Genomic DNA, 16019 nt, shown 5'->3' on the forward strand with positions numbered 1-16019 from the left:
AATGTTTTTGCAAAGGGTCTTCCCATTACTTAGTTATTTCTATGTGCCTCTGAACCAGTGGTGGGATTCAAAAAATATTACTACCGGTTTTGTGGCCGTGGCCTGGTGGCGGTCACCGTGGCCTGGTGGGCTTGGCAAGGGGAGGATTCTGTAAAATCTCCATTCCCGCCCCATTGCAGGGGAAGGTTACTGCAAAATCCTCATTTCCTCCCGATCAGCTGGGACTCGGGAGGCAGCGAATAGATGGGGGCGGAGCCAGTCAGAGGTGGTATTTACCGCTTCTCCGAACTACTCAAAATTTCCACTATTGGTTCTCCAGAACTGATCAGAATCTGCTGAATACCACCTCTGCTCTGAACCTAGAATTCTAATTCTAATCAGGTTTGAGAATGCGCTGTCACTTCCTAAGGCTTCTGACAATTGATTAACTTAAATAGGTAGGAAACCTATCTCAGAAATTATTCTTTTAAACTTCCACCAAAGACGTGACATGATTTGCATTTACAATGCAAATGTTAGCGACACCAATTTGAGCCAAGTTCCTTCTTAGTTTCCTTTTTGTTTAACTGGGTAGCCTTTTCATCCAAAACATATCTAGTGAAATGCAAGCATCGTTTGTGAAAAAGTCACTGGGAAATATTTTCATTTTGAATAGAATATTATAACCCGTGGAGTCCAGAAACAGTTTTCAGCACCACTAATAATGGGATGTACAATGCAACCCTCTACCTACCAGGAAAAAAAAAAATTACGCATTCGTATTGTGGAGGAAATCGGTGACTGCATTAAACTCTAGATAAGCTTTGTTCTCTTCTGTTTCTTTCAGAGCACGTACGGAAATATAAATCTTACCATAGTGATGTATGCAGCACTGACAGTGAGGGTCCATCATTCATTTCTTCCGAGACAGATTTTAGACAAGGTAAGAATTATGCAGTAATTGGCCTTCAGTTAGTGGACTCTATCTGTACTAGAAATGATGCTCCATTTTCATTGGTGATACTGACAATATTTTTTTCCCATCTCTAAAAGTGGTTTTCCATGGTTGCTGCTTAAGAATGGATGCATATAGATAGTACTCACTCAGGCAGAAAAAAGAAAATTAAAATAGTTATTTCGTCTTTCTCAAGCCATGCTTAATATTTTTGGGAGCCTGAGGTTAGCAGTAGATTGAATGATAACGCAAACGTGAGGCTTCATTGTTATTATTTTATTTTTATACTGCCATTTCTTCTGCACAAGGTCAGAGCAATTTATAAGAATGCCGTATAAGTAGGGCCAAATTAAATCGTCAGTAGATAAAATCAACAGTAGTACAAAGAAATGCAACTGTGTAATTGAAAAAAATATGTCAGCAGGAAATCTAAAAGATAATCTGGTCCTTAAATTGACTGGTATCCTATAAATGTCCGAGATGAAAGTGAATTTGCTAGGCAATTTTCCCATCATGTTCTGGCATTGAAAAGGCTTTTCCAGGTGATCTTACTCACATCTACTGGAGGAGGAGGTTTTATGTCCTAAAGCTGTAGCATTATATAGAGCAGGGGTGTCAAACTCGTGACATATTGTCATCACGTGACATCTCACAACTTTTTTCTCCTTTGCTAAATCAGGGATGGGTGTGGCCAGTGCATAACGCATCCAGCCCAAGGGCCGCAAGGTGTTTTTTTTTTTTTTTTTTAAAAAAGTTTTATTTGCAGTTTTCACACTGTACATATTTTGTGGACAGTGTATTGACTGGGTCAATTTTTAAAAAAATAACATTAACAATAATGATACAAATATGTGTGATCCTAATCTTCCAACTTCAACAATGCTATTCTCCTTTTAGAATCCTTTATCATTTTCCCATTGATTCACTTAGACATAAATAACATTTCTATACGTCTTGTATTTGTTATCCCCTACTAAATGCTATTATTTAATATTTTAAGAATTGCTCATTATTCCATCATAACTTCAATGTTCCAAATGTGTAGGATTAGTAATAACGCCGTATTAACAATATTTAATCAATCTCGGACTGTATCTCAAAATCTCCCCAATTTCCAGTCCTTAATATTTTAAATTCACAATATATTTTAACACATATTAATGTTAATAATACAATTAAATTACCTAATTCTAAATTTCCATCTACTAGTCTTAATTTATTTTTTATAAACACACACACACACACACACCAATCTGGGTGTGTCTTATATACTAAATACAGCATATTTTGTCTCCCGAAACCCTGCCCCCTTCACCAAAATGGTCATGCATAGCTTTTAGAAGGCTTTTAGAGAGCTCCTGGGGCTGGGGAGGGCAGAAATAAGTGAAAAACAGCCCATTTTTTGCTTGTTTTTGGCCCCACCCCAGGAGCAGTTTACAAGCCTCCTAAAGCCTATTCATGCCCCCCTTTTTTTGGAAAAAAACAAATAAACAGGCTCGTTTTCACAAAAAATGGATAATTTTGGGGAGGTTTGCAGAGTGCAAAAACTTTTTTTTTAAATTTGCCTCTTCAAAACCTTGTTGCATCTTATACTCCAGTGCGTCTTATACTCCGAAAAATGCAGTATATATGTGTGTGTGCGCATGAGACGTCTCTGTGGTTATGTGGCTGGCGTAACTAAATGCCAAAGATGCATGAAACACTGTTACCTTCCCACCAAAATGATCCCTATTTTTCTACTTGTATTTTTACGTGCTTTCGAACTGCTAGGTTGGCAGAAGCTTGGACAAGTAACAGGAGCTCACTCCGTTAAGGGGCGCTAGGGATTCGAACCGCTGAACTGCCGACCTTCTGATCGACAAGCTTAGCATCTTAGCCATTGAGCCACCGTAACCCTCCATTTTGAATAGATAGACATAATTTCAAATGAAACATTGGGTGCACATTCTATAGTATGGATCCTCACAATATTTGTTGAAAATGAATATGATTCAGGAAGTTAGCCTTTGGAAGCATGACCATTTCCCTATCTTCCCCTTTAATTAAAAGAAACTGACTAAAATAAAAATTATGAAAACACAAAAGTTACTGGTGCCCCCCAAAAAGGTATCTATGGGTATTTTGATGGGCATGAGTGCCACGTTCCCAATCTCTGCTGGGTACTATTATTGAACAAAATTCTTGTAAATCTGCTGCAGACATCTGTAAGATGTAACAAAAGATATAACTTTATTTCCTTACTACACTTTGCCTAGAATTTTTTTTTTTGCTTCTTGAGATAAACAGTGTCCCATCCAGAAGTGCAATTAGCCCATATTTCATTGTTTCTTGGTTAATAAAGTTTACGTTTCTGTGGAAAAAGATGCAATATTTTTAGGAGTCATGGTGGCACAGTGGTTAGAGTGCAGCAGTACTGCAGGCTACTTCTGCTGATCAGCAGCTGCCAGAAATTTGGCAGATCGAATCTCACCAGGCTCAAGGTTGACTCAGCCTTCCATCCTTCCGAGGTGGGTAAAATGAGGACCCAAATTGTTGGGGGCAATAGGCTGACTCCACAAACCCCTTAGAGAGGGCTGGAAAGCACTGTGAAGCGGTATATAAGTCTAAGTGCTATTGCTAATGCTAATATTTCTAAGAAACATTGGTCACCAGAAGATTTTTTAAAAATCTAGCCACTGTGGACATAAATATGTTTGTGGTTTCTTCAAAAGTAACTTTTTTTCATCAGTGAATATTTTATGTGCCAATAAAATATCATCATCCAGCCTTAAATCATGAATTTTCTTGTTTCTTCTTTAAGTGCCAGCGAGGAGGTATGAAGCTCTCAAAGATGAATCCACTAGCTCTTCCTTAAGAATAGATGATACCTCTTCATCAGGTCAAAAACCAGGACAAAGATCAAGGTAAAAAAAAGAAAAGAAAAGAGTTAACATGCTAACAGTTTGTCTCCTGATCTACAGGTATGGTTCATAATTGAATGCATTTATATAAATAACAAGGGATGCAGTGGCTCAGTGGATAAGACTCTGAGCTTGTTGATCAGAAATGTTCAGCAGTTCAGTGGTTCGTATCCCTAGGGCCACGTAACAGAGTGAGCTCCCGTTACTTGTCCCAGCTTCTGCCAACCTAGCAGTTCGAAAGCATGTAAAAATGCAAATAGGAAAGTAGGAACCACATTTGGTGGGAAGGTAACAGTCTTCCGTGTGCCTTCAGCATTTAGTCATGCCAGCCATGGAGACGTCTTCGGATAGCGCTGGCTCTTCGGCTTTGAAACGGAGATGAGCACTGCCCCGTAGAATTGGGAACGACTAGCACATAGGTGTGAGGGGAACTTTTACCTACATAAGTAACAAACTCTTCAAAAAAAGGTACTTAGATATTTATCTTAAAGAAAGATGATTCCCCTCTCAAAAGAAGTTGGATGTTGCAACAGTCGTAAGTGTGAAAAATTGCCATAAGTCACTATTTTTAGTGCTGTTGTAACTTTGAACGGTAACTAAAATAATGTTTATAATTTGAGGACTATCTGTATGTTGCTGGAAGCTGCTGGAAGAAAGATTGAATATACATATAACAAAGAAATATACTCAACTGATATATTCTATAACTGAGATGGCTAATCTTTTTCGGGGGGTCATGTGCAGGTGGGGTCATGCGTGGGTGTGCCCACAAACATAATTCTATGCACGTGACCCCCCATGCACGCGCAACCCCCATGCATGCACGTGTGACCCCTGCGCATGCACACACGACCTCCCGCGCATGCATGCACAACACCCACTTTTTGCACGTAATGGACCAATTTTTCACACTCCCCAGGCTCCAGAGGCCTTCTAGGAGCCTGGGGGGGGCAAAAATGGCCTCCCCACCCCCCCAGAGACCGTCAGGAGGCTTCGTTGAAGCCTTCGGAGGGTGAAAAACGGCCCTATGGGCACTCCAGTAGTCTGTTCCCAAAATTCTGGGGTGCCCATAGAGCTGTTTTTCTCCCTCAGGAGGGACAAAAACGGCAGAAAATGAAGGCCGAAGTCAGCTGGTCAGTGCGTGCATGCCTTGCGTGCCCTATCAAATGGCTCCACGTGCCACCTGTGGCACGCGTGCCATAGGTTCGCCATCACAGGTCTCTAATTTACAGTACTAGACTGGTTTGTGGCCTGCCACAGAAATTATATGAATTTCTTTCAGAACTCCAGGCAGAAGATTCCACCACTTCACAGACAAATGTGTTATATTTCCCAACTTTTTCACAGCTTATAAACGTGTCTCGCTATCTCCCCTGCGTTGGCTTTGCTCAGACTTGAAGTTGTTCCTCGTTCCGCCAGTCTGAGGTAGAGACTAAGGCAGAAATATTTGTGACTCATTTCCTAAGAAATGTGTGGGAGAGCATGGATTTGTCTGCTACAGAATAAAGAACATTTATTCAGCCCACTTCCCTTCCTCTCAACCCTTGCAATGAATGGGCAGAAATAAAATACATGCCTGGAATGTGTAGCAATGGATCACCTGTCCCGAATATTAGAGGGAAAGCTAGAACGATCTACGATAATTGCTCTGTCACAGATTATTCACTCAGCTCGTTGTGAGCTTCTCTTCAAGTCTGCGGTGTGCTGTCAGGCTTCTGCTCTCAGGACTGTCTTTGCATTTGAACCTTGTGTCGGCAGCTTTGGGTTCTGAGCCAAGTCAAAATAAAAGTAAGATCCTAATTATGAATGCACACTCAGTGTTCCGTGCAGTGTTGTTCCTAAGTGTTTTTGAGCACCCAATGCAATTTACTTCCGTTGCTAAAGCCGCTTCTGGAATGAGGCTTTGTTTTTAGGCCTTCTACAAACAACACCATTACCAAATTACTGTTCTGACCGAGGTTTCCAAAGAGCATGAAACAAACTCCTTGTCCCGACAAAAAACGCTTTTATTAATTTACTGTGAATTCTGTTCATTCACATCCAACAAAGTCTTTCAAAGGAGGATTTACAGTCACAGACCTTCTCTGGCTTGGAGAGCTGCCAGGCAGATATCTGCAGAACTTGGCAAGGAGTCTCGGAGAGTCACGAACCAATTAAGCGAACTAATTGTCTCCTGCAAACTCCCCTCCCCTTTTGCTCCTCTTCTATTTCCTCTGGGAGGGGCCATTCATCGTCTGGCCTTACTCCCAAGTCGACCCCTGTTCTTTAGTTGTTCCCTTTGCCTAGCAGCTCTGCGAATGCGCACACTGGGAACAGGCTCCAGCTAGTCGTCTGCCTCACTGATGTCTGACTCTGAAGGCAGCTGATAACTGGTATACGGCTCTGGCCCCCTCTCTGCCTCTGACGCAGAGCCCTCATCAGAGCCTTCCCCAGACTCCAGGACTGGCCCATGTTCCTCCCAAACCTCTTCACTCTCTGACTCTGCTGCCAGCTTTTCTGGCCGCTGGCGGGCCATAAAAGAAGAGAAGTTATATGCTAGTTGTTGCCTTGAGGGTTTTTTTTTGCTCCCTCAGTGGGCAGCAGAATAGAGTTTCTGTTCTCTTTTTTGGTTCTTCTCCGCCCTAGCGAGGGGTAGTGAAGAAGCTCAGAGAATGTGGCAAAGGTGATACCAAGTGAGAAGTCAACCTCAACAATTATGTGGATGTGACATAGACATCTTTACTGAAAGAATGTTAGAAATTTGTTCTGACCCCCCTCGTTCCACACCAAAGTACTCCAAGCCAAAGATACTTTCCGGAATTTATTAATAAACAGACAGGTCCTTGGCAGCAAACCGGCACAGATAAGCCTTGGCAGCAATCCAGCCTGCCAAGCTAACATGACAGTTCTCCAACATTAGTTAATGCGTTGATTCCTGCAAAAGGGGCGTGTGCACAAGCATTCCTTTTATAGTCTGGAGAGGAGCCTAATTACCACCAGCTGAGTGCAATTACCTCCTGTAACTGTGTAATTGTTCCTTACGCCTATTAGCTCTCTGGTGCCGGGCATCTAAGAACAACTCCCTTGGCTTTTCCCCACTGCTGACGTCCGGATCACACTCCCTTGTCTCCTCCCCACTGGTCCAAGGCTCAGGCACTCCTGGTGGCCAACCAGCCTCTCTGCGCCTTACTCGGAGTCGGAACCCTGTCCAAGATCCTCCAAAGCCGACTCGTAGGGTCCCTCGCTGTCAGTGTCTGGTGGCAGCTCCAAGGGCTCCTGCTGGGCCACAACATATATTCATCCAGTGTTCCAATATCTCAGGGGTTGCCACAAAGAAGAGGGAGTCCAAAGCAGCTGAAGGCAGGGCAAGAAACAATGGGTGGAAACTAACCAAGGAGAGAAGCAACCTAGAACTAAAGAGAATTTTTCTGACAGTTATAACAATGAACCAGTGGAGCAGTTTGCCTTCAGAGGTTGTGAATGCTCCAACACCGGACGTTTCTAAGAAGAGATTGGACAACCATTTGTCTAAAATGGTATAGGGCTTCCTCCCTGAGCAGGGGGTTGGACTAGAAGACCTCCAAGGTTCCTTCCAACTCTGTTATTCTATTCCATTCCATTTTCCCTAATTTTGTTCATATCATCCTGTTGCAATAGTAGTAAGTGTGAGGTCCGGTTGTAGGTCTCTTTTTCAGTGCTGTTGTAACTTCAAAAGGTCGGTAAACAAACAGTTGTAACTCTTTAACTACCTGAACCAACTTTACAAAGTTTTCAGTAAAATAAGCAAAATCTCCTTTCAAATATCATACTCAAGATTAAAGCCAGATCAAGCAGCACTAAAAGTTCCTTTCCAGTTAATGCAATACGTTTTTGAACTCTTTTTAAAGAGAATTGTCCTTGATTGGTGCAAGCCAAATAAAACAGAAAGAATGTAGAGATGTCATTAATTTATTTCTTTTTTCTCAATAGATTTTAGACTGTGTTTGTTAAAAATCCATACCGTGTACGGGTTCTGGGAAGTCGGGGGGGGGAGGAGGAGGGGGGTTGGGGGGGAGGGTAGAGGGAGGGAGGGGTATACATTAGGCTAGACAAGAATTTGGTGGTAAACTAGAACTATTTTGACACACAAAAAATTGTACTTCGATGTCTTACTGATTGAAGAATGATGAAATGTTTGTTTTAAAAGAAATAAAACTTTTGAACCGAAAAAAAACCAAAAGAGAAAGAATCAAACTGAGACAGAGATGGGTGTGTGTGTGTGTGGGAGTGGGGGGAAACCCTTGTCTGTTTTCCAGGCTTGTGATTGCTTTTAGAGGAAAAACTGTGTGGTGGGGTGGAAGGTTGCGTTGCGTTAAAAAACAGGAGTATTATCAGTGTGGTAAATTTCAAGTTGTTGAAATCTCTGTGCCAACATAAATAGCTTTAAGCAAAGGAGACTGCAGGGATGTATTTCCCCCCCCCCCCTAACATGCTGCACCTTCTTGTATTATAAATCTCCCCACCCTTTATCCACCCACAGGAAACTGACATATTGGCCGCAACCTTCATTCCAGTTCTTAATCATTTCTTTGCCATTCAGCTTCAAGACGACTGCAGCAGATGGCTTATGCTCCTTCTGCCACACTTTGAAACAGAAGGTTATTTCTTTCTTGCTCCGGTTGGCGATATTCTGAGATAAGATCAGCTAATCAGAAATGCTAATGTTCTAGTCTTAGTCACCATATAATATTCACCATGCCCCCCTTGGCCTCAACTGGTTTAATAAGCCCACGAAGGCTGCTGTGCAAAAACAACTTTACAAGCCATATTGAAAGGAAAAAAAAACAACAAGTAATAGGGGAGTGGGGGGGAAAATGAAACCAAACAAATTAGTTTGGAATTGTGTGGAATATATCCCCCAGCTGTTATCCATTTGCAAATTCATTTTTTTTAAAAAAAAGACACTAGAGCAATATATTTTATTTTTAAATTTAGCTTATTGAGGCGTGCCTTCAGCATTGCATGCAATTCATACAAATATGTATTATAATATTTGTTCATTTCAAGCACAAAACTTCTCAGGCCGTTTGGGAAATGGAAAGATTAGTTATACATGTATACATAAAATATTAGATGTAATCCCTTGGCTCGCTATAGGTTTTTTTTAGGGCAGTTTTCTGGAAGACAAGGAGGAAGAGGAGGAGGAGGAGGAGGAGGAGGAGGAGGAGGAGAAGGAGGAGGAGGAGGAGGACTAGGTTAAATTAGAAGGCAGATAAAAATGTACAGGTCTAATTGTATGATGTAAAGGCTTTCTTACAGTTCATTTTTCATGATAAATTGAGCCTCTTTTCTTAAAAGGTATCTTTGTTCACCTTTGTACTATTCAGATATATTATCGGATATAGTTAATGAGGTCCAAAACGTGGTGGATATTTTAAAATATTTATTTATTTAACTTGCATGACTGATTTGGGCAATCCATGTGGATATATTCACATAATATGTTAATATTAAGTATGTCCCACCAGCTGTCAGCAGATTCGGACAGTGGGGAGGGGCCAATCCTGGAGGCCGGGGAAGGCTCTGACGAGGGCTCCGTGTCGGAGGCAGAGAGGGGGCCAGAGCCTTATGCCAGCTATCAGCTGCCTTCAGAGCCAGACATCAGTGAGGCAGACAAACAGCTGGAGCCTGTTCCCAGTGTGCACATGTGCAGAGTTCCCAGACAAAAGGAACAGCTAAAGAACACACTTTGACTTGGGAGTAAGGCCACAGGTGGACGATGAATGCCCCCTCCCAGAGGAAATAAAAGAGGAGCAAAAGGGGAGTGGAGTTTGCAGGAGACAATTAGTTTGCTCAATTTGGTTCGTGACTCTCCGAGATTCTGCCAAGTTTTGCAAATATCTGCCTGGCAGCTTTCCAAGCCAGATAAGGTCTGTGACTGTAAATCGTCCCTTGAAAGACTTTGCTGAATGTGAATGAGCAGAATTCACAGTAAATTAATAAAAGCGGGTTTTGTCAGGAGTTGTAAGGAGTTTGTTTCATGCTCTTGGGAAGCCTCGGTCAGAACAATCATTCTAAAATGAAAAGTCCCAACAGGCAAGAGTCTACTCTGCCTTAGTGTCATGGGCTGTGAGAATAACTTGGGAGACAGGAGGAAAATCTGCAGCTAAGGCAGTGGTGGGATAAGAGAATCTGAACCCACAGAAAACATTGCCATGGAGAAGAGTCTCAGAATGAATCCTCCCAAGATCTCCAGATAGCAAAGACAACGGTGGGAAAAAGTGCTTTCAAAGTTGCACAATAAAAGTAGTGTTAATACTCACGGCCTTTTTGTCCCTGGACTACTCAAAGGGATTTTATTGATTTATTTGGCGTGTGACATCTATAGAGGTCATGCAATCACTGATATACAAATTTAGTTTAAGCAAGGCGTCAGCAAATGTACATATGTAAGATTTGCAGACAATATAATGTAAGAGATAAAAATATTCAATCAAGAATCAAAGAATCCATTCAATCAATTCTATGGCTCCATTTTACGGTGATTTTTATTATGGTAATATAATAAAATCACCGTAATATGGAGCCGTAGAATTGCAATGGGATGGGTGTTGTTATTCCATATCTAAGAAAGCTAACCATCTAATTGCTTCCGGTGTGGCTGCGATGACAAAGATCTCAAAGGCCTGAGCCCCCCACAGTGACAGAGTGAGCGAATGGTCCTCTTTTTACAGTTTTAATACAGAATAAGTAATATGTTTGAAGGATTCCACTGGTTTCATTTCTTTTCCCACTGTCTATCTTTTCTTGCAACCATCAGTTGTTTTCCTTAATGCATACTGTGTGGGGAACAGACACAGTACTTAGAACAGTTCATTTAGTGACTGAAGTTACAGTGGCACTTAAAACAAGGGATCTATGACCATTTTTCACACTTACAACCCATTGCAGCATCCTCGTGGTTATGTGGTCAAAATTAAAACGTTTGCCAACTGGCATGCATTTGCGATGGTTGCAGTGTCCTGAGGCAGGGGTGAAATGCTACCAGTTCGGGCCAGTTCACCCGAACCGGTAGTAAAAAATACTACTGGTTCAGGCGAACTGGTAGTCAACTGTGCAACAATCAGCTGGGCCGTGAGATTTAGAGTCGCTAAAAATTGCGCGGCACAGCTGATTGTCACACAGCTGATGGTCAGAACTTTTTTTTAAAAAAAAGTAAGCATTTTTTTTAAACTACCAGTTCGCCCGAACTGGTAGTAAAAAAAAATGCTTTAAAAGGGTAAGAAAAAAAGTTCCAACGATCAGTTGCGAGACAATCAGCTGTGCCGCATGATTTCTATTCACTAGAATGCTTTCTAGTGAATCTAAATCGGCAACACAGCTGTCCCCCCTCCCCCCCCGATGTTCTACTTACCTGTGCAGACTCAGAAAAGGCTTCTTAGAGCCTGCGGTGCAAATGCCTGCGTGAAGCAAACCGGTAGTAGACTTCAGAGCATTTCACCCCTGTCCTGAAGTCTTGGGATCACCTTTTGTGGCCTTCTGACAAGCAAAGTCAATGGGGAAGCCGGATTCACTTAACAGCTGTGTTACTAACTTAACAACTGCAGGGATTCACTTAACAATTAAAAAAAGGCAAGAAAGGTCGTAAAACGGGGCAAAATTCACTTAACAACTGTATCACTTAGTAATTGAAATTTTGGGCTCAGTTGTGGTTGAGGACTATCTGCATGGCAGAACCAGCGATATATAGCTGGCAGAACCTGGCTCTAATTCTCAATTTAAATCCTTCTTGAAGCACAGAACAAACACTTTCTCTACAACCAATCCTCCCCCCCCCCCCCAAGCAGAACTTTAGTATTCTTTTCAAAAGAACACTAAATCCATATTTGGAATGCTGGCTTAGCACTATTCCAGAAGAGCGTTAAATTTACCTCCATAAGGAGCCTGGGTAAGACCTGACAAGCACTTGGGTCAGTTATTACCGTGGCATGACAAAACCGCACTCGTCAAAATAGCGGTGATAAAACCGCGTCGCTAAAGCCGCGACGTCATCACCGTGCGTCATCACCGCCGTGACAACAGCGCGGCGACAGAAGGGCACTTTAAAACAGCGCGGCGGCAGAAAGCCGATTTAAATTAAGGTAGGGGTTAGGATTAGGTTTAGGGTTAGGGTTAGGGTTAGGTTAGGCTGAGTGCTTCGGAAGGCGCGGATTTGCCCTTGCGCTTATGTCAGCGCAGTAAGGTCGCATTACACTGTCAAAAGCCTCTGAGGAAACTCCTGCCGCCAAACCAAAGTAAAAGTATTACGGGCAGATCTCAAATTTTTGACTCCATCATCCACCACATCACAAGCAAAGCAATGATAGATCATGTCCACAGCTGAGATCCTGCTGGGAAAAGAGGAAAAACACAACTTTAAAACCTAAGGAAGATTTTAAATTGCCTCAAATGTGATGAACTGAGAGCAAAATCTGGGTTAAAAAACATGGCATAAAAATGATTACTGAGCATTTTTGTGCTGTGGTTGGAGGGCCATAATTATCTTTTCAGTCTAATATCCTCCCTTTTTCTACAAATCTGAGGAAACGGGCCCTTAACCACCATAACTTAATATGTCACTCATTTATTTAACCTGTCAGGTTACAATGCTTGAACCCTAGATTTTTGCATGTGTGTAGAGTGGAGAAAATCTGAACACGCAAAGATTTTTTCTGCAACAGAGTAAAGTTACCATATTTTTCAGAGTATAAGACACACCAAGATTTCGAAGAGGCAAATTTAAAAAAAAGTTTTTGCACTCTGCAGACCTCCCAAAAACGGCCCAATTTTCGCAAAAATGGGTCTGTTCCCCCTCCCCAAAAAAGGGCATGAATAGCCTTTAGGATGCTCCTGGCAGGTGCCCCTCCCCTCAAAAAATGAGCAAAAAACAGCCCGTTTTTCACTCATTTTTGCCCTCCCCAGCCCCCAGGGGCACTCTATAAGCCTCCTAAAGGCAATGCATGGCCATTTTGGTGAAGGGAGCAGGGTTTCGGGAGGCAAAAATGCTGTATTAAGTGTATAAGATGCACCCAGATTTTCAGCCTCTTTTTTGAGGGAAAAAGGTGCATCTTATACTCCGAAAAATACAGTATATGCCCAGAGCAGGGATGTCAAACTCAAAGGCCCTCGGCCGAATCCAGCCCCTGGGGTGCTTACATCTGGCTCAAGGAACCACCCTGGAAATAGCGAAGGACCAGTCTGTGGTGCCTTACCAGAAAAAACAGAGCTCAGGAAGGCTGCATGCGACCCTCCCAGGCTCCATTTTCACTGGCAGCAGGCTGCAGGAAGATTCACCCAGGCCTATCTGGCGCACCATAGGTGCCCCCTGACACGAATGATGTCAAGCTGGACACGCCCACCCTAACCATGCCCATCCGCCCCCCCCCCCCAAGGTCAAGCACAACCCTGATGCAGCCCTCAATGCAATCGAGTTTGATACATCTGGCCCAGAGTGATTGATTTTTTTAAATATGTTTTTTCATTATTATGGTTCACTGCACTGTCAGCTAGATGTTCAGACCGGATTTGGCATTTTTATCCACCCGTTGAATCCTTCTTAAGATCCTGGGATAAGCAGATGTTTTTTGATGGTGTTAAAGGTATGGTTTGCAGGATGTAAGCTGTTCCAAGTAAAACTGCTTTTCCCAATTGATCGATGATCATTTTGTCGATGCTGATGGCATTCAAAAGGTGTCCCAGATTGTTTGGGATTTCACCCAAGGCACCTGGTACAGTCTTTGCTTTCTTTTGCCACAGTCATTCTACTTCTATTTTCGGGCTTTTTTATTTTTCTCCAGTTCTTTCTCTTCTCTTCTATATATAAACATGAAATCCCATGCAGTTGGTGTTGGCCTTCAAAAACATCAAATTCTTCCCAGGAAACTAGGATGTTGTAATAAATTGGCGTAACATATGTGCAGATCCAATTAGTGTGAATTATGATTATGGTTGGTTATGTAGTCAGCCAGATGTTGAGACTGGCTTTGGCATTTTAATCCACCTATCAAGTCCTTCCCAAGGACCTAGGATGGACAGGTATTGTTGTTTAATCGTGTGAAAAGTATCATTGCACGGTGTAAGGTGTTCTAAGTAAAGCTGCCTTTTGCAGTTGACTGATTTTTGTCAATTCCAATGGTGTTCAAGTGGTGCTCCAGTTGTTTTCGGATAATACACCTATTACTGCTGATACTATTTTTGTTTTCTATTGCTACCATTGCTCTGCTTCTGTTTGGAGGTCTTTGAGTTTTGTAATTTTCTCCAGTTCTCCTCTGCTGTCTCCATGTTCTGCAATGTCTACTAACCAGACTTTTTAAAAATCTAATGTTATTGTTTTCCCACCCAATTGTTGGGAAATTGCCAGCTAGGCTGGAGTGAGGGGTCAAACGGGGGCCTAGCTTGGAATCGCTTTATCTTCTCCATCATAAATCCATGAAGCCTTACTTGGGTATTTCTGGAGAGATTCTTGTAACATAAGTAGAGGCAATAAACATGCTTATTCTAACTGTTTATGGCTAGCCCTGTTTGCTTGCTTGCCCCTGACACAAATAATAATACTATTAGGGCTGTAGGGGAAAATACTCAATGTAAGAAATAAAGGATATTGTATAAGGTAACCTTTGGTTAATGGCAACGTGCTGTTGAATCTTCTGCTTAAAATATTTCTGCCCCGAAAGCAATTGGTCTCTGGGATATTTCATTCTGTAGGTTAAATTTGTACCTTGCTGTTCTGATATTTTGTCTCTCTGCTCTCTAAACCTTTGCTTCATTTTTTATTCTGCATTTACCCAGTTCATTCCTTAGCCCTGGTAGTAACAGTATATGCAACAACGCTTCAGTAAGTACAAGAGACAAATATTTCTTCTGCATATACTCATTTTCCAATTGAGTGGTAATCATGCCAGCACCAAGTTAATAAGTAATTCCTGTCCCCATGATTTAAGAAGGCAAACCAAGAAGTTCAGGGGTTGAGTTGCACTTGTAGGATGATCTAAAACCTTAATCAAGTAAAGGAAGGCTTTTGAGAGAGTCTTAAGAGTTAAAATTTTGTGTTTAAATAGAAGGAATTTCCATATATTAATTAGTTTACAACCACAGAGTGGATAATAATCTTAATCTTAATCTAATCATCTTCTTCTTCTTCTTCTTCTCTTCTTCTTCTTCTTCTTCTTCTTCTTCTTCTTCTTCTTCTTCTTCTTCTTCTTCTTCCTCCTCCTCCTCCTCCTCCTCTTCTTCTTCCTCTTTTTCTTTCTCTTCCTTCGCCATCATTTTAGTTTAACTCTGTATATACATGTTGCAGTGAAAAAAGCCACATGTACAGCTGTGGGATTCAAGGTATGGATTTTGTAACTTCTTAAACCACCAGAAGTTGAAATATTGCATCTCTCATCCCGACTCTAAAAGCCCTTTGTCCCAGGATCTGGAAGGTACCCCTCTTCTTACTAAGCAAAGATGCTTAAGATCTGCCTTTGATCAACTGAGGAGATGAAGGAAGGGCAAAAATAAATAGTTCTTTCCCCGGTATTTATCTTCATTTCCAAAGTTATTTTGTTCCTTAAAATAAAGGAAAAGCTTCCAGTAAGGTCCGAGCAATGGAACAATCTTTCTGCAGGATTGTGAGATCTCCATTTCTGGAAGTTTTTAAGAAAGACTAGACAAGCTACCTCTCAAAGATGGTTTAATTGTCTTTCCTGCACATTGTCAAGGCTTGAAGTAGATCATTTGTATGGTCTCATTCGACTCCGCAGTTCTATGTATCTATAAGTGGGGTTTTCTGTTAAATTCTGCTACAGAGCCATTCATTCATTGTTGTGGCAATCCGTTCACTTTCCTTTTCATCCACAGGCAGTATGAAGCAACTCCTGAAGACAGCCTGTTGAGCCAGGAAGTAATGTTGAAGCGCCAGGAGGAGGAGATGATGCAACTGCAAGCTAAAATGGCTCTCCGGCAGTCTCGGCTCAGCCTCTATCCTGGCGACATAGTGAGGCCGACTGTGCTTGATATGACAAAGGATCCACTTAGGGAAATTGCTTTGGAAACAGCCATGACACAAAGGAAGCTAAGGGTAATGTTAAGACACTGATGGGCCAAGGATTGCATCTTTTAAAAAAGCACCATGCTAAGCAGATTGGAGAGGTTAAAACACCTACTCAGCTCCTTCCGTCCGTCCGTCCTTCCTTCCTTCCTTCCTT

General features: G+C 42.0%; 1 protein-coding gene across 3 annotated transcripts in view; it reads left to right on the forward strand.

The window, feature by feature from the left end:
* Positions 1 to 16019, forward strand: part of PTPN13 (protein tyrosine phosphatase non-receptor type 13) — a 181211-nt gene that overhangs the window by 89211 nt on the left and 75981 nt on the right. For all 3 annotated transcript variants that reach the window (XM_087724069.1, XM_087724070.1, XM_087724071.1), the window contains exons 8-10: positions 827 to 922; positions 3735 to 3837; positions 15673 to 15892. In XM_087724069.1, the coding sequence (XP_087580195.1) occupies positions 827 to 922; positions 3735 to 3837; positions 15673 to 15892 (419 nt within the window). The remainder of the gene's footprint in view (positions 1 to 826; positions 923 to 3734; positions 3838 to 15672; positions 15893 to 16019) is intronic.

The sequence above is a fragment of the Thamnophis sirtalis genome, unplaced genomic scaffold (assembly GCF_051295495.1).
Source record: "Thamnophis sirtalis isolate CommonGarterSnake01/CBP01778 unplaced genomic scaffold, rThaSir2_p1.2 scaffold_10, whole genome shotgun sequence".
Lineage (NCBI taxonomy): Eukaryota > Metazoa > Chordata > Lepidosauria > Squamata > Natricidae > Thamnophis > Thamnophis sirtalis.